The sequence below is a fragment of the Caloenas nicobarica genome, chromosome 18 (assembly GCF_036013445.1).
Source record: "Caloenas nicobarica isolate bCalNic1 chromosome 18, bCalNic1.hap1, whole genome shotgun sequence".
In the NCBI taxonomy this organism is placed as follows: domain Eukaryota; kingdom Metazoa; phylum Chordata; class Aves; order Columbiformes; family Columbidae; genus Caloenas; species Caloenas nicobarica.
In genome coordinates, this window is record NC_088262.1 from 8,444,723 (window position 1) to 8,462,844 (window position 18,122).

Below are 18,122 nucleotides of genomic sequence, written 5' to 3' on the forward strand. Positions count from 1 at the left end.
AAGAAAAGGGGGAAAAGAAAAAAGGTACCACCATACCAAACTGGGATGAGGAGAAGGAGAAAAGTTTGTGAGGATACTTTAAAAATTTACTTATTTCAAATTTTGACTACTTTTTGATACCAGGTCTTTGTTGCTGTTGTGTAAAATGGCAAAGGTGAGTTCCAAAATGCAATGGAGTGTTGATGCACTTAATGGTGTAGTGAAACTATGAGTTCTCAAAGAGGTTAAGTTTTCTATTTAAAATTATGTATTGGGAATTGGAGAGAAAAAAATAGATACAAACGTGTTCCTGTTTTGGATGTCCAGTGATTGATTCTCCTCTCCCATTTACCTGCATTCTAGTCTTGTTTTGTTCAATTACCGTTTCTGGGTGATTAATAGTATGCTCTATGTATTGTGCTACATATTTTTCTTCTCTTCTTGTGTACCGAAACCCTGGTTCATGAATTACTGCAATCATAGCCTTTCAGTCTTTCCTTACAAAGGAAGAAAACTAATGGAGTGAGATTTTCAGCTGCATTTACATTTTTGGTTTTGTGTAAAGATGGACAGAGTCACAGATGTCTGATTTTCAGAAAAAGTTGAAAAGCTGTGGATGGAAAGTGGTGTCTGTTACTGGTGTTAATTACTGGAAGCACGTTCTTATCTATGTATGTTTGCTTTTCTGTTTAATCAAAATAGAGGAGAAATGAAGGAATGAGAGTGTATAAATCATGTGACGCTAAAGAAAACGTGCTTTGGTTGTACAGGGGCTGTTAGAATGAGAGACTTGAAGCCTCTGGGGTATCATGTTACCAAATGCAGGACTTACGGGTATTGTCATAAAAATAATAACACAAAATGAATTCATTGTGCTGCCTGCAAAGCTCGTCCAACCTGAGAGCAGGCCAAAGTTCTCCCCTTTGAAATTAAAAAAGATGCTTTTATATTGATAAACATTTCTATTAAGAGCTAGACAAGTAAACCACAAAAACCCCCCATGTTCAGTCAGCCAGGAAGACCATCGCTGACCCCAAGCTTGTAAATAAAATCATTACTGGAGAGCTCTGGAACAGCATGCGACAGTAAATGCATTGAGTTACTTGTCACAGGTCAGTCTGCACAATTGTGCTTACATCAGTAATCAATTTGATTCCTGCAAACAGCTTCTTACTAAGTGTTTTCTGGGGAGAAATAAAGAAGGGGGGAAAAAAAGCTTTATAAGGAAAAATAAAGGGAATTTGAATGAGTAGTGCGATTAGGGATGTGATGGGGGGGAAATACAAAACTTGAAACTGATGAGAAGGAAGCTAAAAATGCAGTTGAATCTGTGGAGCCTGCCAACACACTAATTAAACCATTGAGCTGCTGGCTTTGTACTAATTGAATTTTTCCAGTCCTCTACCAGCACTGACCAGCCACAAGGAACTGAAAGCAGTCCGCAGTGTCGGGCTTGTGTAGCAGTTCTATTTACAGACATGGTCTAACATTAATATTCTCATGGGGGAAAATGTTTTGTAACAATATTTTGAATTGGAAAAGTTAATGGTGATGTGTGAAAGCTGACTGATTTCAAATTCAAGTTTCTGCCTTTGGCAGAAAGGGAAATATATAACTTTAGCTGCAGCCTACTAATATTTCAAATCTGCTTCTGCTAAGATCATATTAGAAAAGGGCTACATTTTTTTCCTCCCTTCTATCAAATCTTTAAATACTTTGATTTATGTTATGATGATAGGTCTAAACTTCAGTTAATTTCACAGAAAAAGCAATGAAATGCGACAACCATTCTGAATATTTTGAGATTTATTAGGAACATAAGAAAATTTGTTGCGCCAGACTTGAAGCTCATGTACTGAAATGTCTTGTTTCTGTATTCAGGAAAAAGAGATTGGCAAGCAGCTCCATCTTATGTCAGTGTTACAAATGCAATTTTGGGCAAGAGCGATTCTTGTCGGGTTTTGTGTAAATGGAGAAAAGAGGTGGTTCTTGTATTGCAGGACTTTTAACAGGGATGGAAAATTTACTCTTTTAAATTGTCCAGGCTTTGGCTATGCAATTAAAAATAACACTAAATATTTTTAATGGATATGAAAAATACCGCTGCTGTCATCCTATTCCTTACAGGATTATTTCTTTGTGTGCTTAATTCAGCCAATTTTCTATATTATAGGAGTCTTACAGTATCTGGTTTGGAAAATCAGGTTGTTCTCTCTGTGCTTTTGTGGTGTTAATATTATTTTGATAACATTTGTCTCTACTGAAAACAACTGCCATTTCTTAGCTTCTGTGTAGGAGTGTTTTCATACCTCATCATCTCAGCTACTCTCCTGTGAACTTTGCTTAGTTTTGTAGTTGTGGCTTTGGACAGAGTAAGAAGTATTTCAGAGAAGACAGGCATAAAGAAAAATATGGCCCTTTTTTCACTGTTCTTTTCTTTTTGGCTTTCTGTTGGCTGAGGGAATGGCATTGATTTAAAAAGAAAAGCACAACCACCACCAAAGCAAATGGAAACTGATTTTGATAAAATTACATTTTTCTAATTGATACTTATTAGTTTACATTTGGTATTGATTTTTTTTTTTGCCTTTGGCTGTTTCATTTTGCTTATTCACATTTCTATAATTCCTGTCTATTCTTGATTAATGTAAATCATTTTATCATTTACTCATTTGCCTACCCTATCTAACATTCTCCACCCACACTCATCTACTTTTTTCTATCAACCAAACTACAATTCTGTGACTGTTCTTGTACAACTTGCATCTGCCATGCATCATAGTGGTAGTAGCAGCAGTAAAAACATCTCTGCCAGATAAGTTGCACCTTGGCAGCTTAATCTGCTGCTTTTTTTTCAATATTTATTTGTTTATGGTGCCATAATATAAAGGTATGTGACATGGGAATGCTAAAAAAGGAGACTGAAAAGAATTCAGTTCAAAATTAAGGAAAAGTAAAAATAATTCTCTCCTGGTGAATAGTCTCGACGTGTCCTGATGGGGCCGTTCCTCTAAAAGGGAAGTGGTGGATTTTCTTTTTTTTTTTTGGAAAGTTATGTCATTTTACTCAAATATGTACAGCTGTGTATGCATAGAAAATATTCTATACGGTCTCAGCTCTTAAGGAATTAAAAGGCCACAAAGATGCTTTCCACGGTGATGTTGCAGGACTGACCTGTTCTGAAATGAAAAAATGGAAAGTTGTCACTGTGGTCTCTGGGGTGTTTAAACAGGGACTTCTAAGTGTTACGCATCTCTTCAATCACGCAAAGAGAGGGGACGAGTGTACAACAGCAAAAAAGGGCAACTTGACGAAAGATCTTACAGTAGAATTGCGCTTTAACGGGGCCGTAACTAATAGCAGTAACTAATGCTCGATGTTTAATACATTAAGTGTTGCAAATGCTGAGGTTCTGTTTCTCCGATTACACTTCAGGACTTAATAATGGTAGAAATTTGTGTAGAAGCGGGTTAAAAAAAACCCCACCGAAACAAAAACCCCAACAAAAACAAACAAACAAACCCCAACAAACAACAAAAACGACAAAAAAAATGCTTTTGAATCATCAGGTCCCGTTTTCTCTTAGGTGTGAAAATTTTAAAATAGAAGCATGAAGATTAATTACCTAATTATTTGGCAGAGATCATGTGTCATGCCAGGCTGGGGGGTTCACATTTCCAGTTAACAGAATCATGCCGCTGCGGCTTTTAAAAATCCTTTTGCGGTGTGGGGATGTAGAGCTGCCTGATGTATAATTACCCTCGGCGGGCGGACGGGACGCTTTCAATTTCAGGCGTGTTATTTGAATTTTCGCCGGTTTTTCCCCTCACAGGAGCCTCCGGGGCGGCGCCGGGCGGGCGGGGCGGAGGCCGAACGGCGGGGCCGCGCTCCCGGCACCGCCCCCGGCCTCGCAGTGTTTACAAACACGCGTCACGGGCAACGCGGAGCCGCGCCCCGCCCGCATGCCCGGGCGGCGGGGCCGGGGCTGCCCGGGAGCCCCCGCGCCGCGCCGCGATCGCTCGGCCGGGCGGGCGCCGCCGCCATGAGGCGCTGGGGGCGCGGGGCACGCTGGGTAGGCGGGCGGGAAGCTGAGGGGAGCGCCGGGCTCCTGTCAGGCGGGGCGGCCGGCAGTTGCGCCGCCGCTCCCGGCAGCGTTTTCACCGCTAAAACCCGCCGGTTCTGGCCGGCAGCACCGGTTTCTGGCCTCCCCCAGGTCTGTAGTGCGCTAACAAGTCACTGGTCGAGGTTAAATAGCTCTTTTCGCCCTCCTGTCCATCTCCCCTCCAAGCGCGTTCACCTGCATGTCTTAGGCATTTTTAAGAGTATTGGGCTTTCCAGGCTTTATCACTGAAAGAGATCTGAAACGCATCCTTAAAAGAAAAAAAGCCTATCAAAATTACTTTTTTGAGGTATAGCTCTTTATTTTCTCTTATTAAAGCCACTTCAGGAATTGGCCGGGTATGTAATTAGAGGGCTTCACACCATCCCGGTCCTTTTCTATTTTTAATATTTTGCAGTAATTACACGATGCTTTTTAAACACTCTCCCCTTGACCAGAAATGCACTTGTGAGAAAATGACTAAATCACAGCACGAGTCCTATTAAGCTTTACACACATAGTGAAATTTAAGCACATAAAGAGCTCTGGTGCGGTTATTGGGATTCCTTAAAAATGTGGTTGTACATGGCAGCGATTTTGAGGCTGTGTTGGAGGAAGATTTTCGATTTTACTGCTTCAAAGGGGCTTCTCACCTAGTAAGCAGAAAAAAAAAAAAAGTGTGCTGGTCAGATGCAGGGATATCAATATGTGAAATCCTTCATTCCGTCGTGCAGGTTTTGGTATCTGAAGTGCTTGTTAAATAGCGTATGAATGTTACTGAGAAGTGGGTTTGCAAATTAACTTTGTAGGGTTTTGTTTAACCGAAAAGCCAATCTCACTAGAAGCTTGTGACACTTGCTGTAATAAAAAGATTATGGATAGCTCGTAATGGCTTTTAAAATCTGTTAAATGCTGGTGGTGTCAAAGTAAGCAATTAGGGTCATTTAATCTACTTGATTATTCATCATGCTCTTCATTCCATGCTTTTGGATATGTGAAAATATGCATCTTGTGGAGTCTGCTTCACCGCTTTATAGCCCTCAATACAGAGCAGATGTATTTAATAAGAAAATCAAAGAAAAGAACACTTGATTATATGACAGTTTACTAGCCCCAAGCGCAAGCAGACTGTAAATGAGCACCCTTATGTTGCTATAGCATGAGCTTCAAGAAAAGAAGCACGTGTCTGAAAAGACTTAGTCATTTAATGGTAGTTTAGTCAAATAAAATTGTATTAATGGCTTAGACCTTACATAGTACTTACATATTTCTGTTAAACTGACCTCAGATTGCTTTAAGGTTAAGGATGCAGATAAGGTCTGCTGATTCATAATTTCTGTGATGCAAACAGGTGCTGCTGTGTAATTTGGTGGGAACTGGATAATATCGGGCTACTTAACCATGAAGGGCCAGAAAGTGGAGAAGTGCAATGAGTGGTTTGACACCTGGTTTAGTTTTAGTGGCAATTGCAGCAACTTGGTGCCTCAGAAGATTGAATTTTGGTCAGTAACTTGGAGTCCTAGTTCTGTTTTGAATAGTTAAGGTGGATACAAAGCAGACAGAGAGTGTCTTCTGCTCACTCTCAGCTGGCAGGGGAGAAAATGCGTGGAACAATATGTATCTGCTATGCAGCTCCAACATCAGGACCAGGTTACGTTCACGGAGTGGATTTCTAGAGAATTCTGTGTAAGCATGAGTCGTTCCACCACATCTAGCTGCTGTTTTTTTAATACAACAGAGAACAGAACTGCAAGTGGGCAGGTTGGGTTGACCTGTAACTGTGCGATTTGGTGTGGTCACAAAGTGAGTGACTAAATCTGCACCAATTTAGTGAAACATGGGCAGAAAGATCTCAGCTGTGCTCTTAAAATGAATATAGCTTCTGACAATGGAATTTGCTGTTTGCTCCAAGGTGTTGGTAATACAAAAGTAAACGGACTTGCTGCTGGTGTTCAGTCGCTCCTTATAGAGGAGCAGACTGATCGTTGGACGCTTGAGAAGTAATTTCAGTGTATATTACAAAACTGTTCAGCATTCTGTGTCAATAGCTCTGTTCTCTATGCCATTATGACGAGAACAGGAAGGTATATCAGCTTTGTGAATTTAGTTCTGGATGTTATTAATAAATTAATACAAATTAACAAAGTCGTGATCCACATAATGGAAAATGTTAAAGTAGCATTAATGCCTTTGAGTTTTGCGAACTGAGCAACCATGAGAGTGGTGGAAAGTGCTGCTGGCCTGATGCGATTTCACCTGGCTGCTCTCCCAATGTGCCTGTTTTCTCTCTCTGTGGGCATGGGGGTGCGTTAGGAGCTGGAAATCCACTGGTAATGTTCAGTATCCCGAACCCATCATTAGCAAAGCAGGCACAACATTTCTATAGTCTCAGCAGAGCCAAGGGATAAAAAAAGCTGAGAATCAGGGAGTCATAACTGGCACTCTGATGCTCCACATTTTCTGTGCCAAACATATGTTGGCGTAGAAGAAAGTCTGATTCTAAATACCAAAGTGTGGGCAAGATTTAACTAAAGTTTTCTGTAAAAGAAACCAAAGCTCTAAACTGTCGCTGTATTTTACTGCATCTGATGTGTGGATGCAATCATATAAATGGACTTAACCAGTATGGAATTGCATTGTAGCTGCTTATCGCAAGTGCTGATACAATCCATAGAGTGAAAATGAGGTTTGCTGTGACTTTGCAGGCAGCAGGCACTGCGTTCTGTTCCTAAGATCTGTTGACTCAAATGTGCAAAACCAGAAGTCTGAAATTCAAATTTACTACTAGATGTTTGTTAGTGAGTTGATTGGTTTTGTCCGGAGCATAAAAATGTTTTTAAATATTATTTTCAGTTCCTGCAGAGCATATGTGTACTGCTGAAGAATGTATTTAAATGTCTTCTGAATCAATAACAGTGAACTTCAGTACTGGAAAAAAGCTCAAACAAGGAACAAAAACCTGCTTCTGAACAAAAACTGCTTGAAAATAGTGCAAGGCTGTTGCAATGAAGTGTTTACAGTGTTTATATTTTTATAGCGACAATAATATTTATTAGCCCCCTCTTCACAGTTTATAGCTAAAGTGTTTCTTAATTGTTTACTTCTCAATTCTGACAGAAGGGGCCTGGTCTCTGTAGCAGGGCACGCAGACATTTCTACAAGATTTTGATCAGGTGAATCATTTTCAGTGCAGGTGCTACATTTGACAAACTTGAGTATGATTAACGTCGGTCTCTTTGGTAGCCTGTAATAGTTTAAACTCAAAAATCCTGATGTGGGTTCTTGGTCAGTTTTTCCCGTGCTGTTGCGTGACGTTTTCTCTCCCGTGTACTGTGACCCTCTGCGAGGAGCGACACGCTGTGACAGCCGTGGGATGTTAAGTGTGTTTTGTTGTGTTGGATGCTTGTTTTTTTGTGCCCTAGTTCCTATGAGAAAAGAAGGGCTAAGCCGAGCGAGGTGTGTGCACAAATACACTGACTGACTTACCTGGGACTTTTAAATTTAAAGCACTGCACTAGTTCCCTCTAGTTTTAACCTAACCTATAAAAAAGTCCGTCGGATGTGGACAATGTATCAAACCTATTTTTTCTTTTTTCCTGGTCTTTCGAGGCTGGCTTTGAGGAGTTACAAGCTACGCTCCAGGCGGTAGCCCACGCTCTAGCAATGTTTGGGTACTTGTATTTCTGTTGTTGTTTTTTATTCCTCCTTTAATGCTGCATCTGAAACCGTTGCTAGTGGAGGGCGTATGCGGTGCGCTATCTGCCGCCCGGAAAACATGTACGGGAGGTACCGGCGGCCTCGCTCGGGGGCCCGCGGTCCGCCAGCAGCGGGCGGCGGCAGCGCGGCCTCCCGCAGGTGCCCGCGGTCGCGCCGCCCCGGCCCTGGGAAGGGGCTCCGGGCAGAAGATGGCAGGCAGGCCGGCCCCGCGGGCTGAGCCAGCTCGCTCCGCGCCGCCCTGCCCGCCTGCCCGCCCTCCGGCCGGGGAGGGGCTGCCCCGCCGCTCCCTCGGGCCGCCAGCGCCGTGGCTCCGCGCAGCGCTTCTCCCGCCGCCGCTGCCTCCGCCGGGGGAACAAGGGCCGCTCCGCTCCCCCGCCCGCGGATCTGCTCCGTGTTTTCCGGGCCTTTCCCGTGTTCTCAGGCCCCGACACTCGAACGTGCTGCGCGGCGCTGGCCTCGGCGCCGCTCGCCATTGGCCGCGCCGCCATAGCCCCATGGGCGTGCGGGCCGCGCATTGGCCCGGCGCCGCCGTCCATCAGCCAGCGGCGGACTGCGTCAGGTTGGGTTGAGCGGCGTCCCCTTCCCTGCCTGTGTCTGGCGGCGGCTGCGGCTGCGGGGCCGGTGCGGGCGGCGGGGCGCAGCGGAGGGCGGCCCGCTCCCTCGCTCGCTAAGATGGCGGCGGCGGCGGCGGCCGTGGCGCGGCTGGAGGGCCGGGAGTTCGAATACCTCATGAAGAAGCGCTCGGTGACCATCGGCCGCAACTCGTCGCAGGGCTCGGTGGACGTGAGCATGGGCCACTCCAGCTTCATCTCCCGGCGCCACCTGGAGATCTTCACCGCTGCTCCCCCGCCGCCGCCACCGGCCGGCGCGGACGGGCCGCCGCCTCCGCCTCAGGGGGACCCCGCAGCTGCCACGGGCGGCGGCGGAGGGGACTTCTACCTGCGCTGCCTCGGCAAGAACGGCGTCTTCGTGGACGGCGTGTTCCAGAGGCGGGGGGCGCCGCCGCTGCAGCTGCCCCGAGTGTGAGTAACGCGGGCGCCGGGCCTGCGTCCTCCCGGCACACCGGGGCCCGCCGGGCCGGGGCCGGGCCCGGGCCCACCCGCCGGCGCCTCGCCGGGCTGCCTCGTCCTCCCCGGGAGCAGCGGCTGCCGCGGCGGGGGTGGTGCCGCCGCTCCTCCGCGCCGCTTGGCCCCGTTGCCGTTCGGCTGGCACATGGTGGGTGACAGGCGGGGAACCGACACAGGCGAGCGGTGCCCGAGGCCTGCATTCCCCGGCCCTCGGCACCGGCGTCTCCGCCTGCTGCCCTCGGCCGTGTCCTTCCTCCGGTGGGCCGAGCCCCGCCGGCACATCCACCAGCCGGGGGTGCAGGTGGGAGGCGTGAGACCCCGGCAGCGCTGGGGCGGGAGGGCGGCAAGCGGTGACCCCCCTCCCGCGTGTGGTCGGTTGTGAGTTCGGGAGCTAATCCGTCTGCAGCAGTGCTTGGAGGTATTGTAATTAGGAAACAGAATCGGATACACCCTTGAGTATTGTTTACGTGCTTCAAAGGAAACCAGTCAAGTGGTTACCCACATATCTGGGATTTCTGCATGCAGGATCAGTGCTGAGAAAATCTTGTGACACCCTTGGTGCTTTTGCAGAATGTAGGGGGCTTGTTTTATGTGTGCGATTGCCTTCTGATTTTGTGGTGGTTCCTGCCTCTGCCTAATTGTAGCATTTATTTTTATGGGTAAACTAAATCATCCACATGAAATACTTCTGCTAGCCTTAGTGTTTTTAAATGTGTTTCCTTATGCGACAACAAGTGTATTAAGATTTGAATGGCAATACATTCCTTTACCATTACCAAACATAAAGTGTCTTTGCGAAATCATTTGCTAGGGGAGTGTGTGAGGCCTACCCTACTGTGTTTAAGGATATGTTGAACTGTAAATAAGTAATTTGTGTTCTGAGGAGTCACATGTAGGAAAAGTGAAAGTGTTTTGGTTTAGTATGTTTTAGCTGTCTTGACTAAGAAACACCTAAAAGGTTACGAGCGTTTCACCTTTATAAAACACATGCCATTAGTGACACAGTCTTAATGCCTTTCGAGTTTTTAAACTGTATTTAAGACGTCGATGGTGTATATTTTCTGCTTTGGCGTCTCGATGTTATTTTCCCCACCTGGTTCCTCTGTGAAAATCGGATTGTCTTACCTTTCTGCTTTCTAGGAAATGCTCATTCTGAAAGAGTTTAACAGTGCCAGTATGTGCAGAGTTGTATAATCATGAATACAGTTGGATGACTTGTTTGACCTTTAACTGTAATTTCTATTTTTGCTTTCTGCTTTTTAATATTAATAATCATTTGGCATGTGGTTAATCTGTATTTTAATCTAACACATTTATGAAATATAGATCAAATACTTTTTTTCTTTGTAAACAGTTTGGTATAATACACTAATTGCAGGCAAGTCATTGTGCATTACATATGTTGATTGCAAACAGTCTAGAATTAGTTCCAGTAATTTAGTCAGTAGCATTCTGTTAAATGCTTAAGACCTCAGGAAAAAAAATGCCTGCTTCTTCAGGCTGTCCATGTAATTATTGACTTGTAATTTATTTTAGTTCTTTCCACCGATGTTGCTTTTTAAGGGGAAAGAAAATTCTGAAGGATTTTTTGTGTCACTTTTTTAGTGAACAATGGTGAAAACTTCTGTGCAGTTAAAATTTCTTCACGAGAGTACGTGGGTGGCGTTACAGAAACCAGCATTTGCTTGAAACTGTGTTCAGGGATTACACCATTTCTTAGACTGCACACGAATAGCCTTCAGTTGGAAGATCTGTAAGCTGGCTGAAGGCGTTATCTCCTGGTTACAAAACATAGGTGTGATCTCCTGTCACGTCGGTTCGATGGAAGGTGGCAAACCTTCAGTCCTGCTGGAAACAATGCAGCAGTGTGTACACTGCGGGAGCTGGGATTGCTTCAGTCAACAGGCCGAGGGATGAGTTTGATCTTGAAGGGCAGACAAAATCTACAGGGTCATAGTTAGATTGGTGATTAAGATCAAATGTTGCTTTAAAAAACAATCTCTTTGTAAGAGGAGAGCCTTACTGGAGTTGTATAGGGAAATAGTAGTTTTGTTATTTGCACAACTTTTTTTTTTTTTTCCAACACAGCAGTCTTCAGGTAAATTCAAAGCAGACGTTATCTGCTTAGAGCTAGTCATTACTTTGAATTACTGATGACTAATATTGTTTGTAGCTGTGTTCTTGAGTTTCATTCCAGATTTTACTGGTCACACTGAAGATGATCTCCTGGATTTTAAAAATCCAACTTAGTTACTTCAGTGTAACGTAAACATTAATTAACAGTTGAAACACAATTGGAAAGAAAGTAGTTTTGGTGTGAGTTAAGATTGATGACTGCTAACCTCCAGCTCAAGTAATCACTAGGTCTATTGTTGTTGTTGTTAATTCCTGCTATGTTGCCAGTAATATGCTTTGCCTAGGATGACACAATCATTTAAAATTTGAATGGCAGATGAAGTTTAAAAAAATCAGGGTGGCCTGTTCCTTCTATTATTTTTAAGTGATCATGGAAGACAAGAATGAAGGATCCATCTCTGTTTTGTCTAATTAATAGTGGCTTACAGATAACTCCAAGTAAAATACTATTACAGACTTGAAATGTCTTATTGAATGTCGCTAATAATTGTATGTAGTTCCAGTGTCCTTGGCCTTTTTTTTAATTTCAGCACAGTGTTTAGATATGATTTCATTATTAATGTTATTGAACTTCCTGTTTTCGGAAGGGAAAAACAGAAATACAACTTGTTAGTCTCGCGCAAAACACACATTTTTAACATCCGAGGAAATTAAATTATTAATGTTAGAATATAATTTTACCTATAATAAAGGCATCTTTCTTTCTACAGATATAAATGCCATGAAACATGGAATTACTGTGCATTAAGATGACTGTTCCGGTCGCTATTTTTAATGCTTCCCTGGAAGCCTTACTCACAATTCAAATGTTTAAGTTCTCAAGCAGGAGGTAATAGCAGTGGGAAGTTTTTGTTGTTTGTTTTTCCAATTCTTGACAGACTCACATATGTACGTGCATAGATACAGACCAGCTGTCATCTCGTTAGATGAATAAAATGGGGGCTGGGGCAAAACAGCAATTTTTTTGTTCATGTAAGTAAGTAGCTCTCCTGTCAATGTCGTAACAGATTGAGGCCTGGGATGGAAGAGGTTTGAGAGTCTCCTGTTCAATACACACAAATCAAAGCAGTTCAGTTAAGTCTTTCCCAGACACCTTTAAGATGCATGGACTATCACTCTCCAGTTCATAAAGTTAATTGGGTTTTAATTGGTTTCATTTGATGCTTGTCAAATTTCCCTCAATCTCCGTGAGAGCATTGTTAGGATATATTGTTAGGTAAATAATAGCATTAATATTTGACTTTTGAGGTACTTGACGTGAAAAATATGTTTTGTGCTGGACACAGCAGGAGTTGTTGACAGAGCTCTTGTATATGGCTTTTGGGGAGGCAGGATTCCAGACAGATGTAACTGATACAGCTGGAAAAAGCTGACAGGCTTCTGGGTGCAGCTTAACTCTGAACAAGTTTTTTTGTTTTGTTTTTATTTTTGGCTTTCTTGGATGTGCTTTGTATATTAGTGTCTGATTTCACAAAGATCCTGACATCTTGAGCTTGACTGTTCTGAGAAATGTCTTGTTCATTTTGACCCAGCCTTAGATTCTGTATTTTAGTCATTTGGTTTGGCTTTGTGGAAGTACACATTTGTGAAACATAAACAAGATACCATTAGCATAAGAACAGCATTTCTAAGTCAGAGCAAAGATGTATGTAGTCCATACCCCACTTCCAAGAACAGTCAGGAGCAGATGCCTGGGGAGGAGCAGAAAAGTGGATGAAGGTAAATGGTTGTGTCTCCCTCGTTTTTCGTTTTGGATCCCAAAGTCAGAGTTGATTTCTCTGTGAGTTCAAAACCATTTAATGTTTGCAATTTTCTTTTTACCTTTTTAAAAAATAATTGGCCTTTAAACATTTTTTTTTTGGTCCCTGTAAACCTCTTGTATCCATGACATCCTTGGGCAGTGAGTTCTGCAATGTAATTGGAGCCCATGTTGGGAAAAAATACCTCTTTTGGCTGAGCTTTTTGAACTTGACACCTGGTAATTTAATTTGATGCAACTTAAGTTAGCTCTTTTATAATAAGAGACAGTAAATAATTCTCCCATAGTGTCATTCATTTTATAGACTACTTTACATTACTAAGTATGGGAACCCTATACAGTAAACCACATCAGGTATGTTTCACTCTAGCTTAACATACTAAGTAATCCTAAATCAAATCTGTATGACTGCAAACCAAAAATGTATTTGTGTTCTTGTGCTTTTTCTCCCAGTATACAGAAGACTGAATCAATATTTCTGGTTTGGCCTTGTGGTCTGAATTTACAAAGCGAGGTTATTACTGCCTTTTAAGTAGTAGAAGCTTTCCTGCCAGTGAAAACCAGTAGAGTCTGAACAAGGATCAAGTATATCTATTCACTATGTAAATTCCTTGGAAAAGTTTATTGCATTCAGCATTACCCGAGCAGGGAATAGCGCAACAGATTGCAGAGAACTTCTGATGTATCAGTGCACTTCTTTCTGTCGTCTTATTGCAGTTACTTAAATTATATGCAAAGACGTGATTGCCGTATGAGTCGGAGCTGCAGCTGCTCGCATGCTTAGTGAAAATTTCTTGCTGGAAGCATCTAAGATTTGGCTTAACAGTCGAGGTGAACGGATCGTAACATCTCCTTAAGTTGTGTTACTTGCTAGTTTAGGAGGAATGTTCTTTGCATGTTCCTGGCTTATGGTTTATGTTTTAAAGGTTTTCTTTATGTATGTTAGATACTTTAAGAAATCAAACAAAACACTTTTTTCAAGGAGTATGTAAGTATAGATTAATCGCCCCAGGCTGGATTGGCACCTACTTTTTCCCTTTCTTAACACATTTGATAGATAGAGCTGCTGTAAGGAAGACAGCTGAAATGTTTGTGAGCTTATGATTGACTGCTGTTTGGAGGAGTATTTTGGAGTTCCCTACTGCCTGTATTAAAACTATGAATTGCTTACAAATTATTTCTTAAAAATTATCTTTAAGCATAAAGCTAAGAAACATTGCACTTGGCTGCGACGTATGATTCAGACTCCAGAAAGTTTTATTTACTTTCTTTAGCAGACACTGTGTCCCATGCCATAATGACTAATAAGGTTAACTAGGCTATGTTTATAGGTGGTTTATTTGTCTCCTTTAAAGTAGGATTTGCAAATGTCAAGCTCGGTAGCAGTAATGTTCTCTCATAAGCAGATCTGATTGAAGAGGAATGTGGGAGGAAGACGGTAGAGCACATATTATTTGAAATGAAAATAGAGAGATGAGCGTGAAGTTTCTATAGTCGTAGTTTGTGTTACAGTTGCTTTTGTCATCTCATTTTTTTCATTTTTCCCTCTCAATTGCACATACCTGCAGCAATTTTTTTTTCTTGTTACAGAAACAGCATTGCAAATTGTCATAAACCAATCAGATAGTTGTGGTAAAGCTTAAACAACTTTACATTTGGATTAATTTGCACTTACCTTGCTTTTTTTTGTTGGTATGATTGATCTGTATATGAAACTTCCTTACCCAGTTCTACAGTTTTATTGATCTTACAGATGTTCTTGCGTCTGTAGTTAGCTACAGGAGTAAGTACACTCTTTGTGTTGTTATATGAAATATTATAAACTAGGAAATCATCTTAAAAATTGATGGTTTCTTTATGGTCTGTTAAGTTCCAGTTCTATGACAGAAGCAAGATTAGTGTTGTTTTGGTTTAAAGGTGCAAAGTCACTTTTAAAACTGTCCGCTCTAAGAATCTGTAGTTGAAAGAGAGTTTTGAGATTCTTACCTTTAGTTATAATAATGAGGTAAGAGATACGTAAATTAAATCATTCTTTGCATTGATTAAATCAAAATACAATACTGATCTTGGGTTGTGAAATGCTCTATGTTTGAATAGGAAGAGACAACTTTTGCTGTCAGATATGTGTAAGTTAAATAAGTTGATACAGAAAACAAGTTAATCATTCACCCTTTTAAAAATAAATGTGTATGATTAATTTGATTATAATCAGGAAATGACATTGTCTTGTAAATATTAGTCCTTCTTGAAGGTAGATATTTTAGAGAATAATTCTGCTGTGGAGGAATTCTGCTGCTATTGGGTTTGGGGGTGTTTTTTGAGCATGTGTTATTCTTATGCACAAATGAAAATATTTTTTCACATATGCCTGAGCTATTCAAAATAAGATTATTTTCCATCTGATTTACTGTATTTTTCAGTAAATACAGCAGTGCCTTCAAGACCTCTCGAGTCCAATTACCTTGTATAAAATCATGTAAAACACTGGAAACAATATAATTTCAAAGAAAATTCCGAACTTGTCATGTGGTAGTGTGAGGCCATCTCTTTTGCAGCCTATATTGGGTTTTCACTGATGTCTTTCATGGAACTTCCTACTGAAATATTGGGAAGGTGGTGGCTTTATCTACTGCCTTACTTGTTTTGATGATAAAAAGTTGATGTGTAGTGACATTTGTTTCCTGTGACTTCCTGCCTTCAAGGAGTTTTTTGACCTAGATAAAGCAGTCAGAGGGGAGGAACCATATTTATTCTGCAGCTATTCCACATTGGATGGCATTAAAAATAAGCACTATATTCTTCAGTTAAGATTTCATCACTACTGTTGTATCACTGTGCTGAGGCTTTAGTAGGTTACTTGAAGAGCTAGTGCGAATGTGTGTAATTCATCATTTTTTCATAGGGCTAAAGAAGGTCTGGCGGTGGTTGGAGTCTTTGTTTCTTCACGTTTGTTTCCCTGATGCTGCTGCAGCTACCGCGTGTGCTGCTGGGCTGTTCTGGCCTTCTTAGTACCGCGAACCAGAAACTCTGCAGAGCATCATTTTCATGTGTGCTGGACAGTTGAGTATTTGTGGGAGTAAAATTTTCAATATTCGACATTTCAGAATGTCTTAATGACTGTTTATATGAGCATGTCACCTTTTTGTTTGTCCGTGTGTGTCAAATAAAATGAAAAACATGAGCAGGTTGACAAATGGTGATGTCCGTGCTAACCTGTAAACATCCCTGTTGACTGTGGCAAGAGAACGTGTGTGGATAAAGATGCATATGGAATCGAGCAGTTGTAGGATCAGAGCTGTAAAGTAAAAAAGCCAGAGACGTGTCATTATCATAGCTTTATGATGATAACAAAGTTAGTATAAAGTTAACCAGAATTAATTTTAATTCAGTGTTAATTTAAGGATTTATATTAAGAATTGTAGAAGGGACCTCCAGCCAAACAGCACCTTGGCTGTTTGAATGCTGAGTATCTCCAGGGATGGAGAAGTGTTAACTATAAAATGCTTCATGTAACTACAACCCCATGTTGAAAAAAATATCTGTATTTCCAATAGCAGAATTTAGGGAATACACAGGCTGGTTAGTATAATGTGCGGGTTAGTGCTAAATCAGGAAAAAAAGACTTGGTCAATACTTTATACTGCTGTTGGTGATCTGAAGTAAATGCAATCGCTGATAAATGTATCCAGAGGATATCAGTGTTGGTAAATATTGTCCTCACAAATAATAACAAAAAATTGACGTGGTTGATCCATTAAAAAAAAGGCATCTCCAGGTGTGCAGGCCAGATCTACAGGGTAGGAAACTGTTCTTGCAAATAATAGAGTGCATTTGAAAGCGGTGACTGTAGAGAAATGGTTAGAGATGCCTGTAGTGAGATGATGTGTCAAAGCAGAGTGTGGAAATAGGGGAGCTGGATCAGGGAGTACTCAGGGGTGCTGGAACTTCATGTGGTTCTCAAATCAAAATTTGTGTTAAAGACTCTTGCAGAACTGCGAGGGTTCAAGGAGCTGGTGGCTAAAAAGAATCAAAGACTGGGGGAGATCCCAAATAGTGAGGGATGTAGGGGTTCAATATGTTTGTCTCCTCAGAAGGGAGCGCAGGGTGGCTGGGCTGGTGTATATACCCTGTAATGGGGATGAATTAGGGCATTGAAAGGCTGGTTAATGGATCACCCACAGGTCTAAAAACCCAGAGGCTGTAAACTGAACTCTCAAGGTTTGAACTAAGCATGTATTTTTAGCAGTGTTGGAACAGCTTACTGAGAAGACTGGCGGTATCTCCATTTCACCATCTTCTGCTGATCAAAAATAGATACCTTTTTGGAAAAGGTGCTTTAAACAGAAAAATGAACCTTGCTGTAGTCTGACGTGCTGATTAGGTACAGTATAGGTGTGGTTGGATGAAATTTCATGGCTTAGCACTTCAGCCTTTACTTCCTCTGCAAGTCTTTTTATAATAATCTCCCATTAGGTTATAACAAGAGACTTCTTTATTGTGTGTTTTAACAAGGAGTCAGTACTAGGCTTGGTTTTCAATTAAAATTGCTTCTAAAGCATCAAACATGCAGTTGGACATTTGTTTGTTTACACTTGCCAGCAGCACTCTCACATGCAGATGGTTTTGATGCTTTTGTTCATTATCATGTTAGTCTTTGCATTGAAATACACCGGCAAGATTCAAGGATAATTTTCATATAATACACAGTGATTACTTGAAAATTCTTGCACTTCAAATAAGTCTTAGATATAGCTGATGAGGTATAAGCCTGTTAGTTCTCATGTTGATCAGAAGTCATGTTAGCATGTAATAGAAAAAGTGTTCACACCTTGTACTGAAATTAAATTCAGGATTTCTAAATCACTTAAAGAAATGAAGATGAATGTGTGGTTTTGGTTCAGAGATGATACGGACGAACTAATGTGTTGACAGAAGTTGCTTTTAAATTCTGGTTTTTACTGCCATTGCGGTATGGGAGCAGATAAGTTGTTCACCCTTTTCCTTCCTTTTTTCCTGTCATCTCTGGGAAAAAGTGGTTTGACTTCCATTGAAGCATCAGTTTCCTCACAAACCTATAGCTGAAGTGTTAGTGTCTTGGCACAGTGTGTGATATGTTGTTGTGCTATGTGTAAGGTAAAAGTCTGGTTTATTTATGAATATACGAACATAATCATCTGGGTGGGGTTTTTTATTTTGATTTTTTTTTTCTTAAGACTGAGAATATATGAAAAATTTGGTTTATCACTTTATATTTTCCTATGGACATATTTGGGATATTTTTGGCAGAATATTATTTAAGTAGACAGCGCATATACCCACAGTTTCTGTACTTCAGTAGTAGACAGGCTTGTTCGTTACAATATCA

At 41.6% G+C, this 18,122-nt stretch overlaps 1 protein-coding gene across 1 annotated transcript in view; it reads left to right on the forward strand.

The window, feature by feature from the left end:
- The first annotated feature begins 8,267 nt into the window (after nt 1–8,267).
- The window catches only part of FOXK2 (forkhead box K2), a 44,151-nt gene continuing 34,296 nt past the window's right edge, over nt 8,268–18,122 (forward strand). Inside the window, exon 1 of the mRNA XM_065648186.1 lies at nt 8,268–8,817. Within this exon, the coding sequence (XP_065504258.1) occupies nt 8,468–8,817 (350 nt within the window). The 5' untranslated portion in view covers nt 8,268–8,467. The remainder of the gene's footprint in view (nt 8,818–18,122) is intronic.